Below are 26,386 nucleotides of genomic sequence, written 5' to 3'. Positions count from 1 at the left end.
ACATCCCTCACAATGCTTATGTTCCCACTGTGTATCTTTCTGTCTGCCTTTGTGTTGTTTCATCTCTCCTTCACATCTATGTGTCTCTGCTCTTTATACTTCTTTGCATTTCAGTGAGTGCATCTTTTACATTTCACTGTGTATGAAGAAACCCTTCATTTCACTTTGTACTTCCTAAAAAGGGCCGATAGCACTGCTAACAGCCAGGTTAACTCTTATTTTAATAAAAACCTGTCCGTTCATACTCAATGCAACTGAACAGCTCTTTCCTGATTATTTGCCTTAAACCTTATTGCCTTCAGGATTATTAGTGTTGTCTTATATTGTATATCTGTCTCTTTTTAAAGGACTTATTTTAAATTTCAGCAAACTTGCCATGCAGCCACTACAAATCATTTTACATAGTGTATTGCCAAAGTGTTTATAAAATATAAAAGTAAGTGTTTATTTATATATTTAATTATATATTTAAACAGTTTCCACAAATGCAAGCAATCACAGGAAAGCTTAGTGTTCTCTATTCAAGAATTCTGCTAATTTATGATTTATTTTCTCCGCATAGAAATTTAATTATTTTGTCTTACAGTCTCTGAGATTGTGTACATCAGGGTATATTTCCTTTATTTGGTCAAATTGTGTTCAATAGATTTCTGTATTTTGCTCAGAGATGGCAAGATTGTTTGAGTACTTCGAATAATGTTTCTGCCACTGTCAAGGATTATGTTGCATCTTTGTCAAAAAGTGTACAGCCACTCTATTAAAGATAAAATAACCTTGATCAACTTATATCATTTTGTTGGTTTTTCTTTTGAAATAATTTAGTTTTGTCAAATACTGTCCACTGCCTGTTGTTCCGGCTGTCAACATGAAGGCAAGTAGGTCGGCCATGTTTATTCCTGTAGGAGTCAGCAGCTGGTGACTCCGTGTCAGTTGCAAGGATACAGAAGCCTGCAGGGTCAGCAATAGCAACGTGTATGTATGTGTGTGTGTGTGTCTGTGTGGGTGTGTTGCTTTCATAGCCCATCAGGGACATCAACCTTAATGCAAACTGAAAACTTGAGGTCCCAACAGGTAGATGCTTTTATAGACTTGTTATTAGGGTTAGAGTTAGATTTTGGTTCGACTTAAAAAGATTGTTAATGATAGACATCAAGGTTGGTAAATGACTAGTGAATGCATTATATCAATGAGTGTCCCCCACGGGAATAGTGAAACTGTGTGTGTGTGTGTCTGTGTTTGTGTGTTTGTGTGTGTGTGTCTTTGCTTGTGTGTGTGTGTGTGTGTGTGTGTGTGTGTGTGTGTGTGTGTGTGTGTGTTCTCTGAGGGGAATCAGGGGTGTTTGGTTCATTAAACATGCAAATGCATGCTTATCTTCCCTCAGCACTAGATAGTGGGGGGAATAGATAAGAACCAGTGAAACCATGCCAGAGTGGTAGACAGGGGGAGAAAAACTGAGTGTGTGACAGAAATAAACGGAGAGAAACTGAGACAAATATGAAGAGATGAAAAAAAAGGATAGAGCAATAAAAAGGCCGAAAATCAAGGTGAGGAGTTCGAACAGATTTGAGCATGAGTAAGTGTTTTGTTTGTTTTGACATAAAAACTTAATGTATTGGATATTAATCAGTTTATTAAGGTTGATTTAACTTATTTGCTATGTTCAACTTTAACAATTTTCAACAATTTAATAGTTGGTCAAAGCTGGCCTAACAGAATGGCTGAAGGAAAGCCACTCAATCACATGGATTTACCATCCAGCCAATGCTCGTCATTCCTGTCCTTGCCCACGGCGTTGTTTCAGCTGGTCGCACACCTCCCAACTTTTTTCACTCGCAGCATTTGTAGCACAGCATGGATTGAGCCAGAGGCAAGAGTCTGCAAACGGGTCCATCTCCACAGACTTTTCTATACTGATTAATGTCATTAATGAGGAAGCATATCCCTGAGGGAGATCGCAGAGACTGTTGGTAAAGACAAGGCATTCTGTAGGAAACTGTGGATAAACCTCTGCGAGTGGTTTGTCATGGTTAAGAAGTGTGCACATGTCTCCGGGAGGAAACAAGTCGGTGCCAAAACTGTTCTGTTGCGAGTCCTCTTTTTCTTCTTTGCCTTTTTCCTGTGTGGTTGTATTTTTTGCCTGCGGTGTCACTATTGTTTTGGAAAAGACTGAAAGAAATGGAAAGGCATCCTGTTGATGGCAAAGTCGGCACATGGAATGACCAATCCGTCAAGCATAGCTGCAGTGTAATACTTTCAAATTCAAAGTTTTTGAGTGGAAAACAGTAACGATTCAGTAACATGTTACCTTTACAGTACAGTTATACTATTGTCAACATTTCTGTAACCCTTAAAAATCTGAGCTGTAATTATTAGTTGATAACTCAATTAAATGACAAAGTATTTCTGATGAGTCAAGCATTGGGAGTGAGTTTTAAGCTAATGTTCTTTGGTTTCTTAAATTAACATATTATCTGGTTTCTTCAGTCCTCTATGATGACAAAAAAACATTCTCTAGGTTGTGGATAGTCGGCCGGGAGATTGAGGTAGGAGATAAGAAAAGAGTTGATGTGCTCCAGAGATTCTCTTAAAGAGCAACTTGGGTACATGACATGCTAAAAGAAAAATGCTGCAGCAGGAATGAAGACATTTGTCCCACTGAATACGCATATGTCCAATGTGATGTGAGACTCAGAAACATGGTTTTTTGTCCCCCTAAGGTTGGTGCTAGAAGTCCTCAGAAAGCTCTTAACTGCATACGAGTATTTCAGAAAAGTATGAGAGAGCAGAGAGTGAGTGAGGTTTTAATCCTCAGGAACAACAACCTGAGGCCAAAGGAATCAATGCCTGGAGCACTTTGATGAAAGGTTTTTCACTCGTGGAGTTGAGGTCATGTGGGCGATAGGTTGTGTGTCTATTCCATCGACAGGTTGTTTTTGTGTCTATCTGTGTGCACACAATGGAGCCTGGCCTCGACATAAACTCAAGTTCTTCCACTTTATCTTTGCCAACACTTTGTCATTAATACGTAACGACAATGTAAAGGGGACAACAATCGACAAAAAGGACAAAGTGTCTGTTTAGACTCCGAGCCTTTATTCAGCCTCGTTACCTCTGCTGCCTGCATGAATACGAAAGCCTTCAGCAGTTTGATACCAAACAAAAAGACGAGACAAATGATTGATTTGATTCATTAACTGAAGCATAAAGCAGTGCATGCTTTATACTGTGCTGTGCTGAACAAAGCATCATATTCCCTCAAAGACTTCACAGAGGATTTAGATCACGAGAAGCAAGTGAGTTTTATTTCCTCCGGGCCAGGGGTTGGATGTGGGGGCAGAATCCTCCCAAGAGCCATAACTGGATTCTTTGATTACTCTTTTCATTGTGACTTTTATCACCTGCTCTGGATGCTTCTAAATCGATTTTTGTTTTTACATCGTAACCCAGTGACTCACACGGCATCCTCGACGGTGAGAGTCAGACAATGATTCAAACCTGACATAATCTAGATCACATTTTGTCGAGAGTCATAGTTTTCAGGTCACTGCTAGTCCTTAAAAATGTTTCGGAATTCAGTTTTACAAATAAAAGGCCATATAAAGTATTGAATCTTCTGTTCAGATTGGATAGGTCTTATTTTTTTAAACACATCATCACCTTAGTACTCTACAAAGATTTCTTCGCTCTGCAACACTCATGAAGAAGAAACGTTAGTTCCAATATGTGTCTCTGAGTAAGTTTATGGGTTCAACTAATGCCTTTGTAGCCAGCCTGCTTGCTAGTATAAGAACATGGTGTGTGTCGAAAGTCTTTTAAACTAGGAAAAACAGGGATAAAGGCGGTGGAATCGAAGAGAGATTGGTCATGAATTTGATTTCAAGTGATGGTCTTAAAAAGTCTCAAACTTTAACTGTTTATAGTTGTAGACTCCCTAATACTTTTGCGCTGCCTGATACTTTACTTTGTACCAATTTCATTTGTTTTTGTTTTCTTCGTGGCCCTTTCTCATTTTTCTGGTCTATATTTCCAGTCCCATATAAAGCTAGTGGCATTATAAACTCAGACTTGCAATGATGTTAAACATAGGCGTGTTGAAGCCAACTGTCTTAATGCGCTAAGGTTGACATCTGGTCTTATGTTCTAGTCCTCAGGTCGCTCTCCTGGCTATTTTCCACACAAAATAAGTCTGATGACATGAAACGAGCAAAAGAAAGTGACTGTAGTACTAAATGATGAAGTACATTTTATAGAGGATGGAGTAAGGACCAAATTCCAGGTCTAGAGGATTTGTTGTTTTATTTCATAATGCAGGAATTTCCAAATATATAAGTAAATAATTATATTGAACATGGTGGTGTTTCAATGAAGGCCTATCCTCTTGGCATATAAGTTCCCTGAGTAAGGTTAGCACCTGACCTGAATGGCTGAAATATGGACAGTTGAACAGGTGGCTGTCCCAGGGTCAGGGCTGTGGTTCTCTGCCTCTCTCTGGTGTTCAGGGCTTCCTCTTGAACAGTGGTCTAGATCCACTCAGGGTGGCAGGACAGCCGAAGTAGCAATGGCTGCCGCTGGGCTGTCCGCCTCTCACTCCTCTCACTCTATATAGGATCATCGTTGTCATCATGCTCTTGAGATGATGGATTTTTTTTGATGTCCATCATATACACAAATATCCACCGTCACTGTCATCATCTGACTCATCATCATCATTGTGATACAGATGCAGCCAGCACACCAGTCTCAGTGTTTTTCTTATTGTTTCATATATCAATACACACACACACTCTCTTCTCTCTCTCTGTCTTTTTAAGTACACTTACAGTGTGGAAAGTGAGGAACAACATAATTCACACAGTCCTCCACTACTACTGTCATTACTACATTGTTTCGTACTACTGTTATTCCCATTTTCTCAATCTCAGTAATTTGCAATGACAAAGAATACATCTGTGCGTGATTCAAAATAAGAGGAAATAACACCAGGAGGTTTTTCGCATTTCAAAAGGTTTTAGAGGCACATCAATTTGTTTGCTGTTGTCACCATGAAAGTGGGACGTGGACTGAATCTAGATCCTCATTCTCTAGGCAACATCATAATCACTGATGTTTCTGCAATCAATATACTGATTGCAAGCTGCAGGCCTGTAATTCACCTGTAGTTGTTATGTTCCTCTTCATTCCTTCATGCAGAAATTAAATCATCAATCATCAAAGGGATTCAAGTAAAATCAATGCCAGGGCGTCTGTTGGATGAAGATGAACAAACACACAGGAAATAAAAAATACAAAAACCTGCATGTTTCATATTTTTACCCATAAAGCATCTAAATTACATCTTGTCATCTTTTTTGTGTCTCTGTTTTCAAAATGTTGTCCATTGTTGACTCCTACACATTTGGTGCCAGTTAATGACAGCCTGTAAAACGATGAGAATTAACAACTTTGCAATGCTAACAGGCACAGAGAGAGACCAGTTAGCTGCACCCCGCTGTAGCCAGATGGCTTTGTGTGTGTGTGTGTGTGTGTGTGTGTGTGTGTGTGTGTGTGTGTGTGTGTGTGTGTGTGTGTGTGTGTGCTGTAGGAGTCACTGCAGACCAGACATGGTGATATATTGTCATAGCCAGACCAACCAGCTCCTCTCATACCACTTAATTAATACCTCAGCCCCATGGGCCCCTAGTTCATGTCACATTACATCATTCATCAATCAATCACACAAACTGTATGCAATGCACAAATTCCCACACACCATATACAAATGCATCCACCTAAGCTATGTGAACGACCTCATCATCATTTACACCCACACACACCTACACCATGTTATTTGTTTATTAAATCATGAATATTCACTTTAAAGATACTATGTCACCATTTAGTGGATTAGTCATTGTATAGCATTAATCACAGCGGAGGAGTGAGTGATAGGTCCAGCAAGGCATTACTACACTGTAATATAGATGCCCACATTATTGTTTGCAGACACATCTTTTCTGACTATGAGGAAATGTGGTAAATGAGATAAAAAAAGATTATAGCTCTCGCAGGAGTTTGCTGCACTGAGTGAAATGAGTTCAATTACATAGTTTTTTAATTCCACAAATGTCTGTCTGTCTGTCTGTATAGACATATATATATATTTATATATATATATTTATATATATATATCAAGAACATCTACTTTACACTTGGTGAAGTGCAGTGTTGGATGTGGTGGGATTTGGGTACGCACTATGTTTCATTCTGTGGACTGAGTTAAAGTCTTCTTGAATGACCTCAGATGAACTACAGCATTGGACTGCAGCTGGATGCCTGCTGCCAATAATATCTGTCATGCCGTCCAATATTCCACGATATCAGACTGAAACAGACTTTCACGGCTCTCGCAGGTGCTGATCTCCATCGTGGCAACAACATATATAGAATCACTTCCTCTTTCGCAAATTGTTTTCAAACTAAAAGCGCAGCGTTTGTTTTGTTGTTGCAATGCTTTATATTGAGCTGAATTACAGAGTTGTGTATAAAAGTTGTGAACATGAGTTTGAAGATTTTGTCGGTTGCTCAACAAAAATAATAATAATAACAGCAGTAAACAATTCAAACTTACATGTAAGCCAAACACAGAACTGTAATAAAGCAAATTCAATTTTATATCATTAAAAAAAACATTCACTCTGCACCATAGACTTTAAAAAAGCTGTGCACACAATGTTCAGCACACATAAAATACAAATTGACAGAATATTGTAGAACTGTTTGAGGACTCACTAAATGACAAGAGAGAATTCTGAAGGAGCTCTGAACCATCAACACAGGACAAGAAATCAGCACATTCCAAACAGGCAGGTTTGAAACGGGCACTGCACTAGTTCAAACAAATGACCTACAGAGTAAGTGAATCAGCCTGAGGTGTTTGTTCCTGAGCAAAAATGAATTGCTGACCATTCAAAGGAGGAGGGTTGACAGCTCCCTGTACTGTGAGACAAGATTACTGTCCATTATAATGTAAATAACTAGACAAGAAGCGATCCAAAGCTCTCTATTCTATTTGCTCACACAGAATTAGTGTCATCAAACACTTTCTCAACTATCATTTGTTGAACGTTGTGCAAATCTGAGTTAAGCATTGGTAATTTCATTTTGGCCTGTGTTTTTTTACAGTAGTAAGTATTCCACACTTAAAGCTGTCTCGCCTGAATCATGAATATTGACAGTATAAGAGTCATGTTGAGCCATTATACTGATAAAACTGTCAAGTAGCAGCCTTTCCTATGTGGTGTAAGATTACATGACCGTGTGTGTGTAACCACTGGGTATTGGTAATCGGTCTCATGGGGGCCTCAAAGAGAGAGAGACGTGTAAGGCGGATAGCCTCTCTCCCCTTGCATGATCTCACACACACACACACACACACATTTACACATTTGTCTTTCAAAAGTTGTGAGGACACTCAATGACCTAATGCATATCTCCTCTACCTAATATTATTCAACACATCCTAATCCTAACCCTACAACCTAAATCTACCCTAAAGCTATGTGTCAACATACAAACAGCCGTGTCAAGTTGTAAGGACCCATCAAAATGTCCTCGCTACAATGGTTTTAACTAAAATGTGTCTGCACCACCATAAAAAGACACACACACTATATTATATCCCTCCACTGGAGTTGAAGCCGCTGAGAGTGACTCTGTGACTGATCTATATCGTCGATTGCTTCGACCCTTGAAGCTTTGAGGTGCCCTCTTTCCGCCCATGAAATTACACTAGTGCCCTTGTATGTGATTCTGTCTGTGTCATTTTCATGTGTGCTTATGGGTTTTACAGGGTACAGGAGATTTCTTTTTCAGCAGATAGGATATGGACTGTTGTCCGCTCAGAGAACAAGATACACCTCCTTTGGTTAATCTGAAGGATTTGTTTTTTGGTAAATGTAAATGGGAGTGGATGCCATAAGAACATAAAAAGCTGTGAGAGTGTTGGACAGACGATTGAACAGGGACATTCCTGTAGGCTATTCCCAATGAAGACGATATGCCAAAGCAGAAGTAGCCAACATGTGGTTTGCTTCATCCAAATCAGCATTTCTTTTGTTTATCACAACAAGGCAGTCCCCTTCTCTAAAGTCACAACTAGTTTTAAAAATGTTTCCAGTTAGTTCAACATGTGGAATACTCTTACTGGATGAAGTGAAACTGTTTCTGACTGCGAGCCAGCAACGCAGTTGACAATCTGGCCAAGTGTTTTCACGATGGTCTCTGTAATCTCTGTTAATCCCTTGCTGTTGTGCCAGTGATTTCCTCTCTCAGTAACACAGTGGTGTGTGAACATACTTATTAGGGTCAACATCACATTGCATTTTAGCAGTTTGTCTTTCATCCACTCAGCTCCAGCTGGAAACATTTGAAAATGTCCTTTTCTATGGACATGTCATTGCACCACTGAAACCTCAATAGACCACGTTTGAACCTGTGATTTGTGTTACATCTGCTGTGCTATAGAAACACTGCTGATTTGTTCTCTGGGAGCCAACTGTTTTCCAAATTTCACTGCATTTTGTGGGCCAGCGCTGTGCTGATACATCATCATCTTTTGACTTTTATTTGCTGCTGTACTTAGCCATCTGTGGTATTATTATTGTATGTGTAAAAATATATTGTTATGATAATATTATTGCTGCTGTGTCACATGCTATATGATTCAGTCAAGAAGGCCTTAAATGGAGCCAACACATTTGGCCAATTAATATCGCTGATGCTTGTTTTTATGTTCCCTTATTAAACTTTTTTGTTATGTCTTTCTGTGACTATTGCAAAATATACCATAATACTTCCACAACAGCTGTCAGCAAAGACAACAAGCAAGCAATGCTTGTAATTGATTATCCATGTTGCGTTCTACACTGGTAGCTGAGGCTAATGCCGGTTGTTCACTTCCGGAAAGGCGTCATGTGATAAGAGCCTGACGAATAGGTGATGGCTTTGTCGTGACCGAAAAGACCCAAGTCTCCATTATCGTTTCCAAACAAATCTCTGTTTCTGCTCGTCCAGACAAAAACTCAGTCCGGAGCAGTCAAATTAAAACAGCGGCAGCAGTTTTTCCAAACATTTGCGTTTTTGCGGCTATAAATGTTGAGAGTATTGTGGACACCAGGCGAAACCGTACCAGAGTTGATGTGTTTTAATACAAAAACCTTGTAGCATGGATGTAGCCTCCGACAGTCACCAGTCTATTCCTGAATGCATAGTAGCAGCCTCCAGCTAGTAAATTACTAGTACATTACTTACTCCGTTGTTGCATGGTCGACATTTTATAAGGCTCCTATGTCCCTGCATGATCATTATGATCTGTAAGTGCTTCAGTGAACGTGTATCAAAACATTATGCACAAACAAATCCATAAACCAGCCCTTTTGTTCTCTATACATCATGAGGGAAAAAAGATTTAATATAAATGCTCAGGTTTTATGATCAAGCAAAACTTAATATTTATAATTGATTCATATGTAAAGATTAACTCAATCTGTAGCTCAAGCACAAGATCACACTTAAAATCTTTATTGTAGCTTTCAATAATCCAGCATTAGTGAAACTTTTATTATAACATTTCACATTGTGAGCAGCAGAGCTTTTAATCTCTAGTTCAATAACGTGTCGTAACACTGCTGCCGCAGTGAGACTCGTTAGAAGAGTAGAATGCTCACGGTCCCCGTGTGTGTGTGCAGCACAATAATGCGGGGCACACCTGGTGTCAGGCCACCCGTCCCTGGTGAATTATGCATAGGGGTATTCTGTCATTATCTATGCTGGTGCAAAACAGCGATAGCCCACCTATCATAATAGCTATAATAGCTCAGTGATTTAGACACACACAGCAGATGTACCATGAAGCTGGAATAGTGCAACCAGCAGGAGTTGCTCACAGTGTTTCCCCACAATTGTGAATGTGTATGCACACAAAAGTAATCAAATTTATGTGCGTGAGAGTATACACACACACGCGCACACACACACACACACACACACACACACACACACACACACACACATTATGTATATACATGGGACTCAATCCAACCATGGAGTAACCAAGCAACTAGAAAGGCTTAAGTGAATGACACATGAGATACTGCACACTAAAATATATCTTTAGAAAACTAGTAGTCTTAATTATATGAATGCTTTTGAAAGAAAAATACATGAATGCTGTTTTTAAAATCACATTTATTACAAAAGGTCTCAGACCTTTCAGGGACAATGCTTACGTTAACTGTTTGGGACATCACAACATTTCTTTAAAATGATTAACTCTGTCTAATCGTCGGTGGAAATCTGGAAGCCTGTGCTCATTTTCAAATTTATGCTGAAAAAGGAACTTGATGTGCTCTGTGTGTTTGGGTTAGTGTGTGTGTGTTGGGGGTGGGGGGGTTAGTAGGCGTGTCTCAGCCCGTCCAAGCTGTGCGTTCTAAGGGCTTTTTTTTTTTATTTCCAGGTTGATGCATTTCACCCAAAAGTTAGGGGTGAAATTACACTTGAATATTTAAATTACCCAAACCCATGTTTTGTTTAATAAACATGTTTAGAAACAGTTAAGCCCCCTACAGAGGAAATTATACAGACATGCATGTGTGTGTATATGCATATAGATGCTCTGATGACTGAGAGCATCCAAAGATGTGTGATTGCATGTGTTATTTATGTTGACCATTTTATTTATTAATCTTTTATTTCTACAGACATAATTACAATCAATGTTTTGTTTCTGCTTATGTATAACATGTGTTGATGTGTGTAAGGCTGCATGATCGACTTCTGCTGTGCATGGTCTTACATGCATAAATGCACAATGTTAGACTAAACATATGCATGCATGTGCAGGGCCCGACTGAGGATGAGTAGGAGATGAGAAATCTGTAGATAGTTGAAATATTCCTATTGTTTTTTTTTTCTGTAGGAATATTGTTTTTTTGTTGCAGCTGTCAGGAAATAGAAGTCATTTCAAAGAACTCTTTGACGAGTCAGTACTCCTCCAGCGCCACTGTCTTTCAGCTGTCATAACCACAAAAGTTTGTCCTCAGCCTTGTTATGAGAACAATAAACTGCTTTTTGTATAGAGTATCACACACAAGTGTACACACACACAAGTGTACACACACACACACAGAATAGACAAAGTACACATCCCTTACAATCATCTACATAAACAAAAACACATTTTGCTTTTCAGCCTTAATGTTTTGGCATATTTTTGTGTTAGTGTGAGTTTGACATGTCATAAAGTTTCTGGTTGATTTTGATCCTTTTTTCCACATTGTCATTTTGGGCATTATCAACACAAATGTAATTTTGAACCTCTCCTCAGAGCATATTTTGAAACAAAGAACTCCCTGATCACGCATCCTGCAGGCAGCTGTCAGGTCACTCAATTGGTCTAAGGGCATTCATATATATGTATAGTAAAATGATAACTAATGCCTCAACTTTTATTTCTACAAATGCATGTCAATTATATAAGAGACCTGAATGGCTGTGAATATAGTGCATACCCCCATGAAGGCCATCTGACAGAATACATCCAACTGTACAAACTCATAGATCTCACCACTACGACTATGTCTGACTTGTGATATTGGTCCATCAATTACCATTGATCCATCCATTCAACTGAGTCACACATTTGTGGTCAGACAGATCAAAAAGATCCACTGGTTAATGTGTAGATCATTCAGTGTTGAAGTGAAAGTGTGACAGCAGCTTATTCAACAAAGCAGTTTTTAAGGGTTTCAATGATTCTGGGAATTATTTAAATCCAACAAGATGAAATTGTCTGTTGGTGCTGATTGTAATGAAAGCAACATTTGATTATTTTCTCCAGCAACCATCATTCCATTTTTCTCCATATAACTTTGACTTAAATGGCCACATGGTTATATATATACTCTATTTTAGGAGGAGATGAATTCATGGAAACGTAATTTGCCATGTGTGTATAACTAGCTCACTTAGTTATTTTTCCATCCCTTTTATACATGTAATTATATACTTTTATATACTTTGGCCCACAATATTTACATTAAGTCATTTGTTTATGGATATTTAAGGCATTAGTATACATCACACAATGTATTATGGTCTATCAGGCTCCTGTTTTAATACCAGCAGTAATGAAATAGCCGGACTACACATCAAGCCAACCATTTATTGCTTGTTTTTGTGTGTGAATTTGACACTCTTTCTAAGTGTAGGTTTTTTAAATCTGTGTGTTGTGTATAATTATTTTTGCTCTGTGCAGTCTGTGTATGTTTGTTTGCATATTCTGTTTCATGTGAGAGCAAACTGTGGATGTGTGCACGTGTGTTGTTTGCTCGCAGACACACACACTCACGCTGACAGCCTTATCAGGACAGGGAGTGTTACTATCTGTGAAAGGAGGCAGCTGGAGCATTTGAGCAGAACCTTGTGTGACAGTATGTAACTCTCTCAGAGTAATGTCTTCCAAGCTGAGACCTAATAACTCATGAAGGATGTGGCTTCTGGGATTACCGTTGAGATGGCGTTATACTTTATTAAGCATAAACACATTGTCAGGATGTTTACCTGTTATCTTTCTTTTATCTGTATGTTAAACTCAAAACTGATCTTTACCAGAACAAGACAGCACCTACATGTCTATCACAGCCACATGTATCTAACAAGGACATGACATGCAACAAATTACAAACTTTTTTCCCCTATAATTTTTGATCAATGTATATTATGTTATTTCAATGTCAATACATCAAATGATAATTAATATCTGCATTTTCAAAGCTGTCCCCAGAACACATTGCTCATTCCGGCCTTTCTTTTGAATATGTTAGTTATACGTTTAGTACCTTAGCCTTTATGTTACCAGTGGACTTTACACGCCCATGCGCAAAGTAGGATTACAGGAGCAAACTGTGTTTTACATGTGTGTGAATGCTAAGTAGGGTACATGCATATGAGTGCGTCTGGATTTCATTGAGGACAGTAGAGGACACTGTCTGTTAAGAGTGGAGAAGTGAAGGCAGAATGTCTCTGGAATACAGGCTCACTGTTAAAAGAGACACTGCCTGGCTGGATGTAGTGTTGAGGCATCGCAGGCGAGAGTGTGCAACGTTGTGGAATAATGCTTATTAAATCTCTCTGCCCTGTCGATCAGCTCTCTCAGTGTCTCATGCAAAGTCTCTCTCGGTCTTGCCCTTCTCTCTCTTGCTAACTACAGTTTAACACAGTGACACTACTGTTACCCTGTTGGAATTCCTTCAGGCACAGTTCCCCATCGCCTGGTTTTCATTCTCATTAAGTGCCGCACTATTTCTCTGAATAAGCCAAATTTAGATTTTACCAATGTAATGCAATCGCTCCACCTATAGTTAGAGTGAGTACGTTTTCACTAAGGTTGAGATGTTGCTTGGGTGGTGGTGTGTCCCATGTGCATCAGAAGGCACTCACTAGGCGACTGCACAGTGACGCCTCAATGAATCCTTATATTTGCTGATGCAGTGAAAACCCTATCAGAAATACTAACGTATATATTGCTGACATTATTTTTCAGCACCAAATACATCCACAGTAGAATTGTTAATGTAACTTGCATTTTAGAACATTGGGCAAACTGTAAAGAAAGCAAGATAATGACACTTATTGGTGAAAAAATTATAACTGTCCATATTCCTGGTATATTTGCTGAATAAATTGCTTTTGAAATTTAAAGCTATAAGTTAACAAAGCATTTTCTAGTGTTGATAGATTATAATGCATCTTTATTCTGGATAAAGAGTCAACAAAATAAACAATCAAATTTAATGGTGTTTACCCAATCCTTACTTAAATTCAGATATTTAGGTGAAAGATGGGATTTGACCAAATGTCATAAATTTAATGTGCAAACACATATATTGTGTCTGCTGTATCTAATTACATTTCCAAACGAACAACTTTAGTCTCTTTGAGGTAACCTACTATCCTCAAGCAGAGAAGCAGTGGTTAGCACTATGATTATTTATTTTAACCGTTTAAAGATTTTCCCAACTTATCTTAATTCAGACAGTTATGATAACTCACAAAAGGAATTTTTAATTTAGGATTGAAAATGTTTCCTCTGGTCCAATCGAAAGATCCTTTGATCACTGTCCCACATTACTGACCTTCAGGCTGGTGCTGCCTCATAATGATGGTGTTTCATTAGCCTTGCAAGCATTTCGTTTAGCTTCCAATGACCTTTACTTATATCATTCACTACTAGCTGGAGAGTAACTATTGAGTCTTAAAGTGTCCATTTCACTTGGACAAATCTGCAAATTTTCCCTCTGAGCTTTATTGCACAAATGGATGCTCATTCCTTCTTTAGTGCGGTTACGTAACTGAAGAAATGCAGGACAGGCTGCATCCTCAGGGGCAAGATAAATTGGAATCATGCAGATGATGTCAAAAATATCATAACACATAAGAAGCAAGTGTATACTGATTCTTCCTTCCTTCCTTCCTTCAACCAGTACAGCAATGTTCAGTTGTGAAAGGGCAAACTGTTCTCTCACACTCTGACTGTTCATATAATATAAACAGTTGCTGTTATTGTGTATTGGGCGGAACATAAATGTAATTGCCTTGTAAGTGCTTTTAAGAACAATGAGCTATATCACTCTGCATGCTCTGTAATAGCCTCAACACGTTTCACCAATCAAGCAGGTACATTTAGGATACAGATGGCTATGGTTTGGTTTCAGCTATGGTTTTAGCGTGCCATTATCTGCATGCTAACTCATGTGAAACGTCAGCAGAGCACACACAGACGACGCGTCTCCACTCTCTCCAACTATCCAGAAATGAAGCTAAAATATCCCAGATCTGAACGCTGCCATCTTGGATCATTTACAGTCAAAAGGCAACACAGTAGTGATCGGCTATAATGCGGAATTTCGGCTGTCAATCAGCTTCACTCTGTTTTTGTAGCATCAAATAACACTTTTTTTATTCGAACATCAGCGTGATAAGAATTAAAATGACACACACCGTCTTTGAGAAAAAGTTATTGGAGTTGCATTTTGAATTTTTAGTTTGGCCCTTGTCCTATTCACTTGGAGAAGGTGGGGTTTATGACCTATACTGCAGCCAGACACCAGGGGGATCAAGACTTTTAAGGCTTTACTTTTCAGGATCTATTATATCCATCTTTACATACAGCATTCATGATGACCTAAATTGCTAGGCTGTTTATGCTGACTTCAGTATATTGCCACACATGATTCCCTGAGTATGACTTTTCAGAAATAGTCTGTTGCGTCTAAAATCAAAACTACTTCAACCATTTAGAAGATGCCCCATCATTGGAAACCAATACCACCTCAGGTATAATCATCACCGTCATGTCAAATAGACAAATAAACACATACAAACATATTCTATCATTCTCATAGACCTCAAATTTGTTCACACACGAGAGCTTACTGGCGCTTTTAGACACAAATTGTGCAATAACCCTCAAATCACACAAGCACACACACTGACAGACATTCAATTAGAAAGAAGTCTGGGCATGTGGAATACCAAACAGTCTTAATGGGACAGGCACAGAAACCAGCCAGACAGCCAGACTAATGGTGTAGATGAAGTCAGATGAAAGAGTCTATATGTATCATTTAGTGTGTCTGTGTCTGTATTGATCCCACAGCTGGTGGCTCAATACTCGTCTTCAACTTTCTTTTTCTTCCTCTTTTTTCCGTCTACCTGACTTCGTCTTTTTCTCTGCTCAACCCCTCTTCCCATCAATCACAGATCAATTGACAGTGATCAAGAGAATGGAAAACAAGTCTTGGTTGTGTGCGCGTCCCTGAGCTTGAATGTGTGCTTTGTAGTTGTGTACACGTCCACAACACCTTCCATTCGAGAACAGAAAAATATCTACAGTAATTGGCCGGGGCCTGACTAAAAGCTGAAATGACATTTGAGTTTTGTTCCCATTATTTCGTTTGTAATTTGTGTTTCAGACTTCTGCAGAATAAAACACATGTAGCTCATTGGCAGGTGCTTTCAGTCCAGTAAATTATTTTATTGTCTTAATTCTCTGATCATTCTTATTATTGACCACCTTCTTCTTCTTGCAGTTCGACGGATGAGCAATTTCGCTGGAACGCTCAAGGTAAAGTTCACCATTCGTACAAACACTTTGCACTTGCTGCTCAGCCATGCATGCAAAGGTATTGTTGCATGAAGTGACTGCTCAAACCTGTCTTTTTAAAGATTTCATACTGACTTAACTACACACAAATTCCCACATTTACTTACACACATTTATCATTCAATCCACTACACTTTTCCAACAACTTCATTTACACAGGCAGCTCCCAGGGAAGACTTATCAGGGTCCAGCATTTAATCAAAATGTCCTACAGCTCATAACCAAGACATAATGTTCGGAGTTTTATGGACTGTGAGAGTAGAGAATTCAAGTTACAGTGCAGGGAGATCTCTTTCATCTCTCACCCTCTCCTTCCCTCATTTCCTGTCCTCCATCTCTCACATCCTGTTTTGCGTCTTTCACAGCGGATGGACAGAAGGATATCGAGGATGAGTTGACCACTGGTTTGGAGTTGGTGGATTCCTGCATTCGCTCCCTTCAGGAATCAGGGATACTGGACAGCGGAGAACGTAAGTTGGCTTACCAACATCAATGTGCTTATGTCTGGGGTGGGCAATAACCTGAAGTGTCCAATTAAAAATATTGAATTCCATTTTGTGCTTTTGTTAACCAAACAAAATGCATTTCAGGCAAAAACCAAATGTGATTTTTATTTAGTTTATTCCCATTTACTGTTGAAAATGTGCAGACAGGATATGAACACAATCTGCTTAAGGTCAGCTTAGCAAATGTAATGATACATTTTGCTCCCTCAAAACATATATCTATATTTTCTCTATCTTTTTTATTTTCATGTTACTCTTGGCAAAGAATAAAAAGAGTGACTAAGCATATCCAGACATTTTTTAATAAAAACATAATATCTATGGTTGATTTAAATACAAGGTGGGTGTGTAATGTTTAATTATGTTGTTCTGCTCAAAGCAAAGGAGAAAATGTTCTCTTATTAGTCCCATAGGCCATTAGATATCTGGCCTAAGTGCAGCAATTCCCTGTGTTAATATTGAGCTCTCACTCAGATTTCATTTCTTCTTACAGTAAGCGAGTTGAGTCAAGGGAGGATTTTGTTCCAGACCAGACAGAATCTAAAAAGTTAGATTAAGTAGAATATAAAATGTGAAAATGTCCCTTACACACAAAATGAAAACTTGTGCTGTAGTTTGGTACTGAAAGTCAGAGTTGCAAGCCCTATTACAAACTAGATAAAATGTCATTGCTCTTTTGAAGTGTAGATGGACAGAGAAACGACACACAAACACACCATGTCCCTCTTTGTACCAATAACTGCCCAGTGTCCTGCAGCTTTTCCACCATGTGAGCTGTGGATTCTGATGAACAAATTCAGTCTGTGATTGAGAGGCCGGCTGCATAAGAGGTCTCTAAATGCGCTTGGCATTTTCTTTGCAGCTCATTGGTTGTGGAACACTGCGTTCCTATTTTACTTAGTGTCTGCTGACCTTTTAGATATTGGTTGATATTACTGTAATGGATGGCATTTTAAGAGCATGCACGTATGTGGGGTTCAGCACATTCATACTCATAGTTTAGCATAAGCTTCACCGTGTGTAATTTTGGTTAGCCATATAGTGGAGCACCTATAGCATTAAACACAACTGTATAGAATGCTTCAAAGTCTGGAGTTGTGTAGGACGACACATACAATTGTTATGTGTGCTTGAAACTGCAGCTTTCTTCAATGCAAAGCAGCTACAGCAGAGTGGAAAACATGTCAAATAGTTAGACTCGTATTTGTCGGAAGTCCATGAGTTCAAATTTCAAAGGTCGGATAGACGGCACTTTTCATTGTGAGCACTCTTATTATAGCTGCTCCGTACCCAGCTATTTTATTCACCTTCGGAAATATTACTCTGCCAAAAGCGTCACTAGACAAATTCAGCCCAGCTTCAGTGTGTGTGTTTCCCACATAAGCGAAGACTGCAAATAGCTAAATGTTAAATACACCAAATTATGACATGTCGCTGTCTTCAGTGAAAGGCTGCACATAGCAAACTTGTTTTTTAACTTGCAGCTGACACTGTAGTTGCTTGTGGGCCACATGACAGTAGCTGTACATACATTTAGTTTATAGCGACACACATAGTCCTAGATCAAATTCTGTTCACTAAGGGATTACATGCTGACTTTTTTTCCTTATGGGGACAGAAAACAAATAATTACATTTTAATGTTAGGTTCAGGTTATTGTCAGGTTAAGGTTGGGTTATGATACGGGTTGGGGTTAGGCATTTAGTTGTGATGTTGAAGGTTAGGGTAAGGGGCTAGAGAATGCATTATGTCAATGAGTGTCCCCACATCTATACAGAGACGCGCATGTGTGTGAGTGAGAGATAAAGAGAGAGAGACTTTCATAATTATACTGAGCTGTTGAAAAATTCATGTTTCATTTGAAAATGGAGACTGAGACTCAACACAGACACAAAAGGACGTAAAGCCCTCCTGACGACAGTGTTTTTACATTTCATCCTCTCACACAAACAGCGAACACCCTTACATCACATTACTTACAACACCTACATGGTGAAGTATCACACGTGCACAAACATCCATTTGAACAAACTTAAAGATTTCATCTGACCATCCATCACAAAAACAAACTTTCCATCCCACGTTTGAACACGGAGGCAAACACACAGTTTCTGTCACACGACACACACAATGTAACAAACACCAAAGCTGAGTGATGATAACTTTGGGAGCTCCCACTCAGACCGTGTAACACAAAGTGCTGTTCAATAATTCATAAAAAGCTGGGAATGAATTGAGATTAGAAAAGACAAGTCTTTTATGAAGAGGAGAAGCAGCAGAGTTGGTCTTGGTTAACATCGCACAGAGTCATGGGGAGAAGAAGGGATTCTGGGGGAAGAGAGAGACAGAGGGAGAGAGAAGGAGAGCAGGCAAATAGAAGAACAATAATAAGGCTCTTTGTTATTTTGGGGATGAAGCCGACATGCCAGCGAGCTCTGGGGAAGACACTTGTAGACTCTGTGAGGATATATTCATGATATTCAAACATTTGAAATCTCAAAAGTAAGGAAAGGAGAATGATCCTAGTTTGGCTTCCTTATGCTACAAACTATAATTACATACATTTCGTGCACTGGAATTTTGTATTCAGAGTGGGGGTAGAATAAGAATAGAAACATAATGAAATATGTATAGACTGCCGAATGAACAGGTCACAGACCCAACTGCTCTTGAGTGAATCAAAACCAAACACACACACACACAAACACAAACAGATAATGTATGCAACCACATACACCACTGACAACTGAGTGGTTTGTAACATTTCCCTCCAGCCGACCTCATCACCCCATACGCAGTTTAGAAGATAGTCCATCTTCAAAACTGCCTCATGATGTTCTTCGTCCCAATCAATATGAGCTTTATGAGCCCGGCAGGGGACTCAGAGTGAGGGGATTATTAATCGGTGCCACAGTAGTGACTCTGTCAGGTGGTGGCAGTGATGTTGCTCCTAAACTGGGGGGGGATAGGGCCGTGAGATTGTTATCTGTCTGTGCGAGACGTGCATTCTCATGACTGATGCTGATGTAGTATGCATCTTGATGACTATCCAGTACATGAAAGATACATATAAAGCCAGTATGTTACACCCCCGACTAGATTTACAATTCAATTCGATCCAATGAGATGCTAAAAAAGAATATGACGCAATTCAATACAGTACAATCTTCATCTTATTTTTCTGGTTCTAGTTCAGCAGCTTTTGTTTTGTTACTTCAACTCCAAAAAGAGTCTTAAAAAAATAAAAACCCGTCTGGACCTTTCTGTGTCTTTATTGTTTTATAACCACACACTTTTAAAAGTTAAAGAACAGGATGATGCTCATGATTTGCAAAGAAAAATTCGGCTATATATATGTATCTCTATATATATAGATATGACATAACTACAATTCTAATTATGTGCCGTAACTACGACCAGTAGAACACCTTCAACAACTCTTAGCAGAAATCAGTGGTTATTGTTTCTATACCTATACAATTTATTTCTTATCCTCTAAATATAATGATTAGACAAAGCCTTCATAAATAATTATATATAAATAAAGCTGATTTTACCTGCAAAGATGTTGGATGCCTCCTAAAATGTATCCACTGCACACATAAATCTGGGGAATTGTATCATGAAATTTTATGCTGTTGAACCAATTTGAATTAATGAATCTTACCTTACTTATCTTTCTCAGTGTGTGCGCTGTGTGTTATTACAGCCATACCTCACCTTTCACCAAATCCTTTCATTCAGTACACTCCCTGCAGCGGTAGCTCAGACTGTTAACGTTTTTGGAAGGAGACTCGAGTTTGCCTCAGAAATCAGGGCGTATGAAGCCACATTGCAACATCCCGCGATGCAGCAAAGCAGAAATTAACATGTTTAGGATAAAGTTTCGAGTTGTTAGGTGTTCCATCTATTACAACTTTCTTATTTTCAGCCCTCCTCCTCCCATCCTCTCCATCTCCCTGCTCCTCCTCCTCCCATTCTCTCTGCTCCTCTGTTTCTCTTCCCCTCTGCTAATAAATTATGTATGCCATCGCCAACTCACGGAGTGCTGCACTGCTGCACTATCTGCTCTAAATTGCTGCTCTCTCTCTCTTCCCCATTTCACTCTTCACCTCTCAATCTCTCCTTCATGCCCCCTCTCTTTCTCACTCTTAATCTCTCTCTCTCTTCTGCCTCCCTCTTCTGCCCCCTTCTCTCTCTCTCTCTCTCTCTCTCTCTCTCTCTCTCTCTCTCTTGCTCTCTCCAATGCACACACACAAACCACAAACTCAACTCAACCCCCTTCTTCCCACCCAACCACACACACCACTCCCGTCTCTATCGGTAGGACCGGCTCTCCTTTCCCAGAGTTCCTTGCAGCTCAACTCCACCCCGGAGGCTTCGCTCCAGTACTCTGCCAGCTACCATAGCAACCAGACCCTCGCCCTTAGCGACAGCATCTCCGCAGCAACTCCTCAGCGCAGCGGGCAGGTTGGAGGAGCTGTGCACAGCTACAACCAGGTAAGAAAAGCTGCTGCACACACGGTAATGCAGATGCTGCTGTTGATGATGATGATGATGAAATGCACAGTCGGACAAGAATCTGTAAACTTTTGCTCAGAAGTCTTTGGCTTTCAGTCTCCATACTAGGCTGACCACCAGAGTATCTAAGTAATTGACATGATTTTGACTGTGAAAGTAACTCACCTGAAGTGACTTTTTGCAATAAATGAAGCCATCCAGTCCTTTGAGGACCAGCACAGTGTTTGGTTATAATGTGCACGCTAGTTCTAGATCCCTTGCTTCTTTGATTCCTCTTCAGAGACCTTTTTTTTTCCTTTAACCCTTTTTTTCATGCACTGACATCATCAGCTGAGTCTAACTCTGACTCGAATTACCCTCACAGAATGTGGATTTGTTTTTGCACATATATACACAGAATCCCTTTTCATTAGCCTTAATGAAGTCCTCTTCAAGCAGGCCAGAGCACTCTTTCTGCTTCTTGGAGGAAGTAAAAGGCTCAGGAGGAATTCCTCAATGCTATTTAGAAAGAGGAAGGTAATCAGATACTCAGTGACCAAAAAGAGGAGACAATTAATTACACACAGAGATGTGTCAATGAAATCTCGTTTTTTACAGGAAGAGAAAAGTCACATGTTAACCAAAGTAGTTTGAAGATGAAGAGAGAAACACCATAACATTGCTGTCTCGCTTACAGGATCAATAGGACTGTGTGAAACACACACATTTTTGTAAATACCTGCACAAGTTGTCAGTGAGCTCTGAAGTAAATGGTGTTTGTTTTGTGTTGTGTTTATTTTTTTGTATCGTGTGTGTGTGTGTGTGCAAACCGGTGTGTATAAGCTTGTGTTTCTTTGCACATAGTGACAAGGTCTGTCTTTGTAAACACGTTTATTAATCCCTCCCCCACTACAGTCACACCAAGCTCATTTCAGCTCATTTCATTTCTGGTTTCAGAGAAAGCGCTCAGTCGTTCCCTTGATGAATAATACATAAAGTGGGAAAAGACAGGATAGAAAAACAAATAGACAGACATAAAGATGGAGGGACAGATGAGGCAAAAGGAATTCTCATTTGTTCTTTCTAGAGTCAGAATTATATATTTCTTGTCCTTGTATTGCAGTGTTCCTGTCCTCTTTTCCCTTCTCCTCTGCCTTGCTTTTCTCTCTGCTCACCATCTCTCTGTGTGTGTGTGTGTGTGTGTGTGTGTGTGTGTGTGTGTGTGTTTGTGTGTGTGCGTGTGTGTATTCCTCTCTCTGATGTCTTTGGCTTGTCAGAGTAATGGGGCCAGTGTTGTCAGCAGGGCTTGTTGCCCATGAATAGCTTTACCCATGCCAGTGCTGCTGGATGGGCAGATGCAGCTTGCATGGAGCTGCCATTCTAGCAGCACTAGCATGTATATACATGCAGTTTTGTCAGTGTGTTTACAGACAGACTTGTGCAGCTGGAGGTGCATGTGTGTATATGCACATGGGATTGTTTTGCATGCACGCCTTCCACCATGTGTGCATTTTTTTTAGCAAGTTTTCACAAGTGACTGTTACAGGGAGAGAGAAAATGAAAGTCTGGCATGTTGCTGCTCCTCTGTAGGGTATTTATAACCCTGAGAGGCCCAGCTTTAATAATGCATGGATACATGGCACCTCAAACATCCCAGTGTTTTACTGGCGGGGAAAATAAGCAGCACTGCGAGATGACACAGAGCGAGTTTGAGAAAGTGCTCTCCCTCACACGGTGTGTCACAGCGTTACTTCAACGAGGGAATTCAGCCAACAATTCATCTATACTCATAATTTATTTACTCTGCCAATCTGCTATCCATATCCATCTATCCATCTATCCATTCACCTATTCATTCCACAACATCCACGCACCTCTTCATCAGTCCAAAGTCCATTTCAGTCTCGCTTTAAATCTTGATGAGTGAGGCAGAGCTGCAGCGTCGAGTACAATCATGCGACACAAACCATTAACTCAGTTGTGCTGGTTGTATCTCATCATCCTCTGCTCTCTCACTTGGCTTCATAACCTACTAAACTAACACAGGGAACTTTTATGGTGGACAGAGTTTTCAAATTGGCTCATACATATTCAAGAGTCCCTCTCTCTGGCTATTCCTTTTTACTAATATCCTGTCCATGTGCACTTAAACAAACCGATCAAGTTACACAGTATATGTAAAGCATTTAAACCTAAAACTATTAACATCTTAAATACTCAAATAGCTTTCTTTTTAAAGACTGAAAGTGTTCAGCAGTAGTTCACATTTAGCTGAAGTTCAAGTCAGAGGACCTGTGAAATCATTATAAAGATAAGCACTTACAGCTAAGGTTGGTAATCATGGAAAAGCTGAGCTAGGCTTTTTTGAAGAGCAGGCTACACTTTGAAAATATGCAAGTGATAAATCCCACCACCTTGACCTTCTCGTGGCCCAAACAAAATGGATGTGAGTCTAAATTAAATTAACAAACGTGGCCCACATATCCCAAAACAAATCTGGGCATTTTTTAGCAAACGTGGTGCTCTAGGCAAAGTGTAATCTGGAGAGAAACCTAAAGAGGCCCTTACAGTAAATGGCGAATTTACCACAAGGGCACAACAAATTTGGTCCACCCTTGGTTGACATGTGGTATTGTTATGGCTCACTTGTGGCCCATGTCAAAGGTGTGGACCACCCATGTTCCATCATTTTACGCAGCATGTGGGACCACTGAAAGTGTGACAGTGTGTTGTGTGCCAGCTCTGGGGCAAAAGCATTTTGCTATGTGTGAAGGCAGAAATGTAGCTTGTTTGAAGGACAAGCTCATAAAGCTATTACTCACCCAATTCTAAATACAACCTACACTGAAATATTAAAAGCAGTTTGTCTTAATATTGTAATTTTTCCTCTCTGATATCATTGGTAAGAATTTGCCACATATACACAATAGCATGTTGTTGTGCCATAACATGTCAGATAACAAATGAAAGCACACCAGCTTACTGTACAGTACATTATGCATTATCAGACCTTTTTAGAGTCTCCCCTGTCTCTGCTTCTCCTCCTGTCCGCCATCATAAACCCTAAGATTTTTTTTTTTTAAGAAGGAGACTTCTAATCCACTCAACCGGTGATAAGACACTTTCCATGACCCCCTGTGCAAACACAGCAGTGCTAAACCAAAGGCCTGTTGTCTTTGGCTCGTCACAAAGCAGGAAAATACAACCAGAGACTGTCATTGAGAACATAAGAGGATATCGTGTGCTATATTTAGGTTTGCCAACTCCCGCACAATCATACAGTTGCGAATACTCACATATTTGTAACTGACCAACTAAAACATAACTCCAGATTGTTTGTGTGTGTGTGTGTGTGTTTTATTGGATGATGAGATGTCTACATTATACATTACAAGGCAAGTGTGTGTTTGTATAAATGTGCGCACATGTTTCGACCATAATATACTGTACAGACATATGAATAGCAGACATGGATGCATGTGTCATGTCACACAATGTAAATGTATAAAATCTGACAATGTATATTCTTGTTACTTGTACGAAACAGAAGGTTTGAATCCAATTACCGTACATTCAGTGATGACAGTGCGCCAAGGTGACTCAGTGACTGTGTGCTTGCATAATGTAGCCTCTTACAACTGCAGCCACGTCACTCTTGTAATAATGTATTTGAATCACCTTTACAGCGTTTAACATCAACATAAGCCTATGAGGCTCAGTGAAGCACTGGCATATGTTCCCCACGCTCCCGGGAGGCTAGAGTTTATATATTTGAATAGTTTTGCATGTGACGTTTGGTAAAAAGCAATTCTCAGATTTTTTCTCATAGACTGATACTTGACTTTGAAGAAAATAAGAAATGTTGATGATTTCATCACATACTGTTTTCAAAGCTATTACACCCTCAGTTAGTAATAATCAATATTGGCTCTGTTGCAATTGAAATGGTCTTTTGTTGATATGCTTTATACATTATTTGTACAGTCTTTAATTCAACTAAATCATAAGCGTATAAGATATATGACTTAATAAAAAGTGGACTTATGTTATTTTCCCCACAGCTCCACACAATAACTTATGTATGGAACAATGAGGGAACAGTATAATAAATGTTATATTTCTGGATTCAGGATGTCCTTGGTTTTATGTGATATTGCAATACTTTGTTTAGAGATTATTTATGTGTGATTTCCAAATTAATTTATGATCAATAATCACACCCAGGAATTTATTTCCATACACTCTTTGTATTTCAACATCATTGACACGATTTTTGATTTGCCTATCACCAAATATTATACTTAATAATTACTTAAATCCAGTGATAACTTGTTAGTGTCAAACCATTTCTTTATACTTTTCAGATGTTTACACTATATGTCTATATATTCCTGAACTTATTGTCGATGGCTTTTTTTAAATCTACAGACACCCCAACAGTATATTCCTTATTGCCAATTTTAGTGGATGCCCTGCCATTTCCATCACTGGCACATGGAGAACAGTCATGACTCCACACAAAGAATAATAGATAATAACGAAGTCAACGATTTTAGATAAATTGAGAATCATGCGACGAAAGATGAGAAATATTAAGATGAGAATATGTATATTGTGTAATTCTTTCATGGATTCCGAGTAGCGTGGTGCAGCGAGGCTGTAGGAGGAGGGATATCAGTCAGTGGAGCTCCGTGGACTACACGGTCTTCCTCTGTGAGTCTGTTTGAATCACCCCTCTGTTCTCTGTGGGGACTTCATTACTAGCTGCTCTAGGTTCATTTGGGATCCTCAAAGGCTCGACTGAACTCATTGTGCATAAAAGTTTTTGATGGCTACTGTTCTTTATTCTCTTTTATTTTTCCTTAACTCAGTCTCCCTTTCTCCCACGTCACAACTCCTCCCTCCCCCACCAATCACTCCCTCCATTTGTCCCTTTCTTCGCTGTCACACCTCTTCCTCCCTAACTTGTCCGTGTCGCCTTTCTGCCCCTCAGGTGACATCGAGCCGTGCGGCCCAGCAACAGCAATCACAAAGCGGGGCGGGATCAGGTATAGTCCCCTCTCCCCATCTCTCTCCCCTTGTGGAAATGCATTTTCTGTATTATAAATTAAACTGACGTGGCATGAAGCACTGTGGATACTCAGAGATGACATTTGGAGACAGTGACGGACATGCATGA

The 26,386-nt window shown here is 39.5% G+C and overlaps 1 protein-coding gene across 2 annotated transcripts in view; it reads left to right on the top strand.

The window, feature by feature from the left end:
- Positions 1 to 26,386, top strand: part of ctnnd2a (catenin (cadherin-associated protein), delta 2a) — a 282,204-nt gene that overhangs the window by 139,721 nt on the left and 116,097 nt on the right. For both annotated transcript variants that reach the window (XM_069512837.1, XM_020087845.2), the window contains 4 exons: positions 16,128 to 16,162; positions 16,567 to 16,671; positions 21,035 to 21,207; positions 26,201 to 26,255. In XM_069512837.1, the coding sequence (XP_069368938.1) occupies positions 16,128 to 16,162; positions 16,567 to 16,671; positions 21,035 to 21,207; positions 26,201 to 26,255 (368 nt within the window). The remainder of the gene's footprint in view (positions 1 to 16,127; positions 16,163 to 16,566; positions 16,672 to 21,034; positions 21,208 to 26,200; positions 26,256 to 26,386) is intronic.

This window comes from Paralichthys olivaceus, chromosome 17 (genome assembly GCF_024713975.1).
Source record: "Paralichthys olivaceus isolate ysfri-2021 chromosome 17, ASM2471397v2, whole genome shotgun sequence".
Classification (NCBI taxonomy): domain Eukaryota; kingdom Metazoa; phylum Chordata; class Actinopteri; order Pleuronectiformes; family Paralichthyidae; genus Paralichthys; species Paralichthys olivaceus.
Note: the sequence above shows the minus strand (reverse complement) of the source record. Positions and strands in the feature narration are given on the sequence as shown.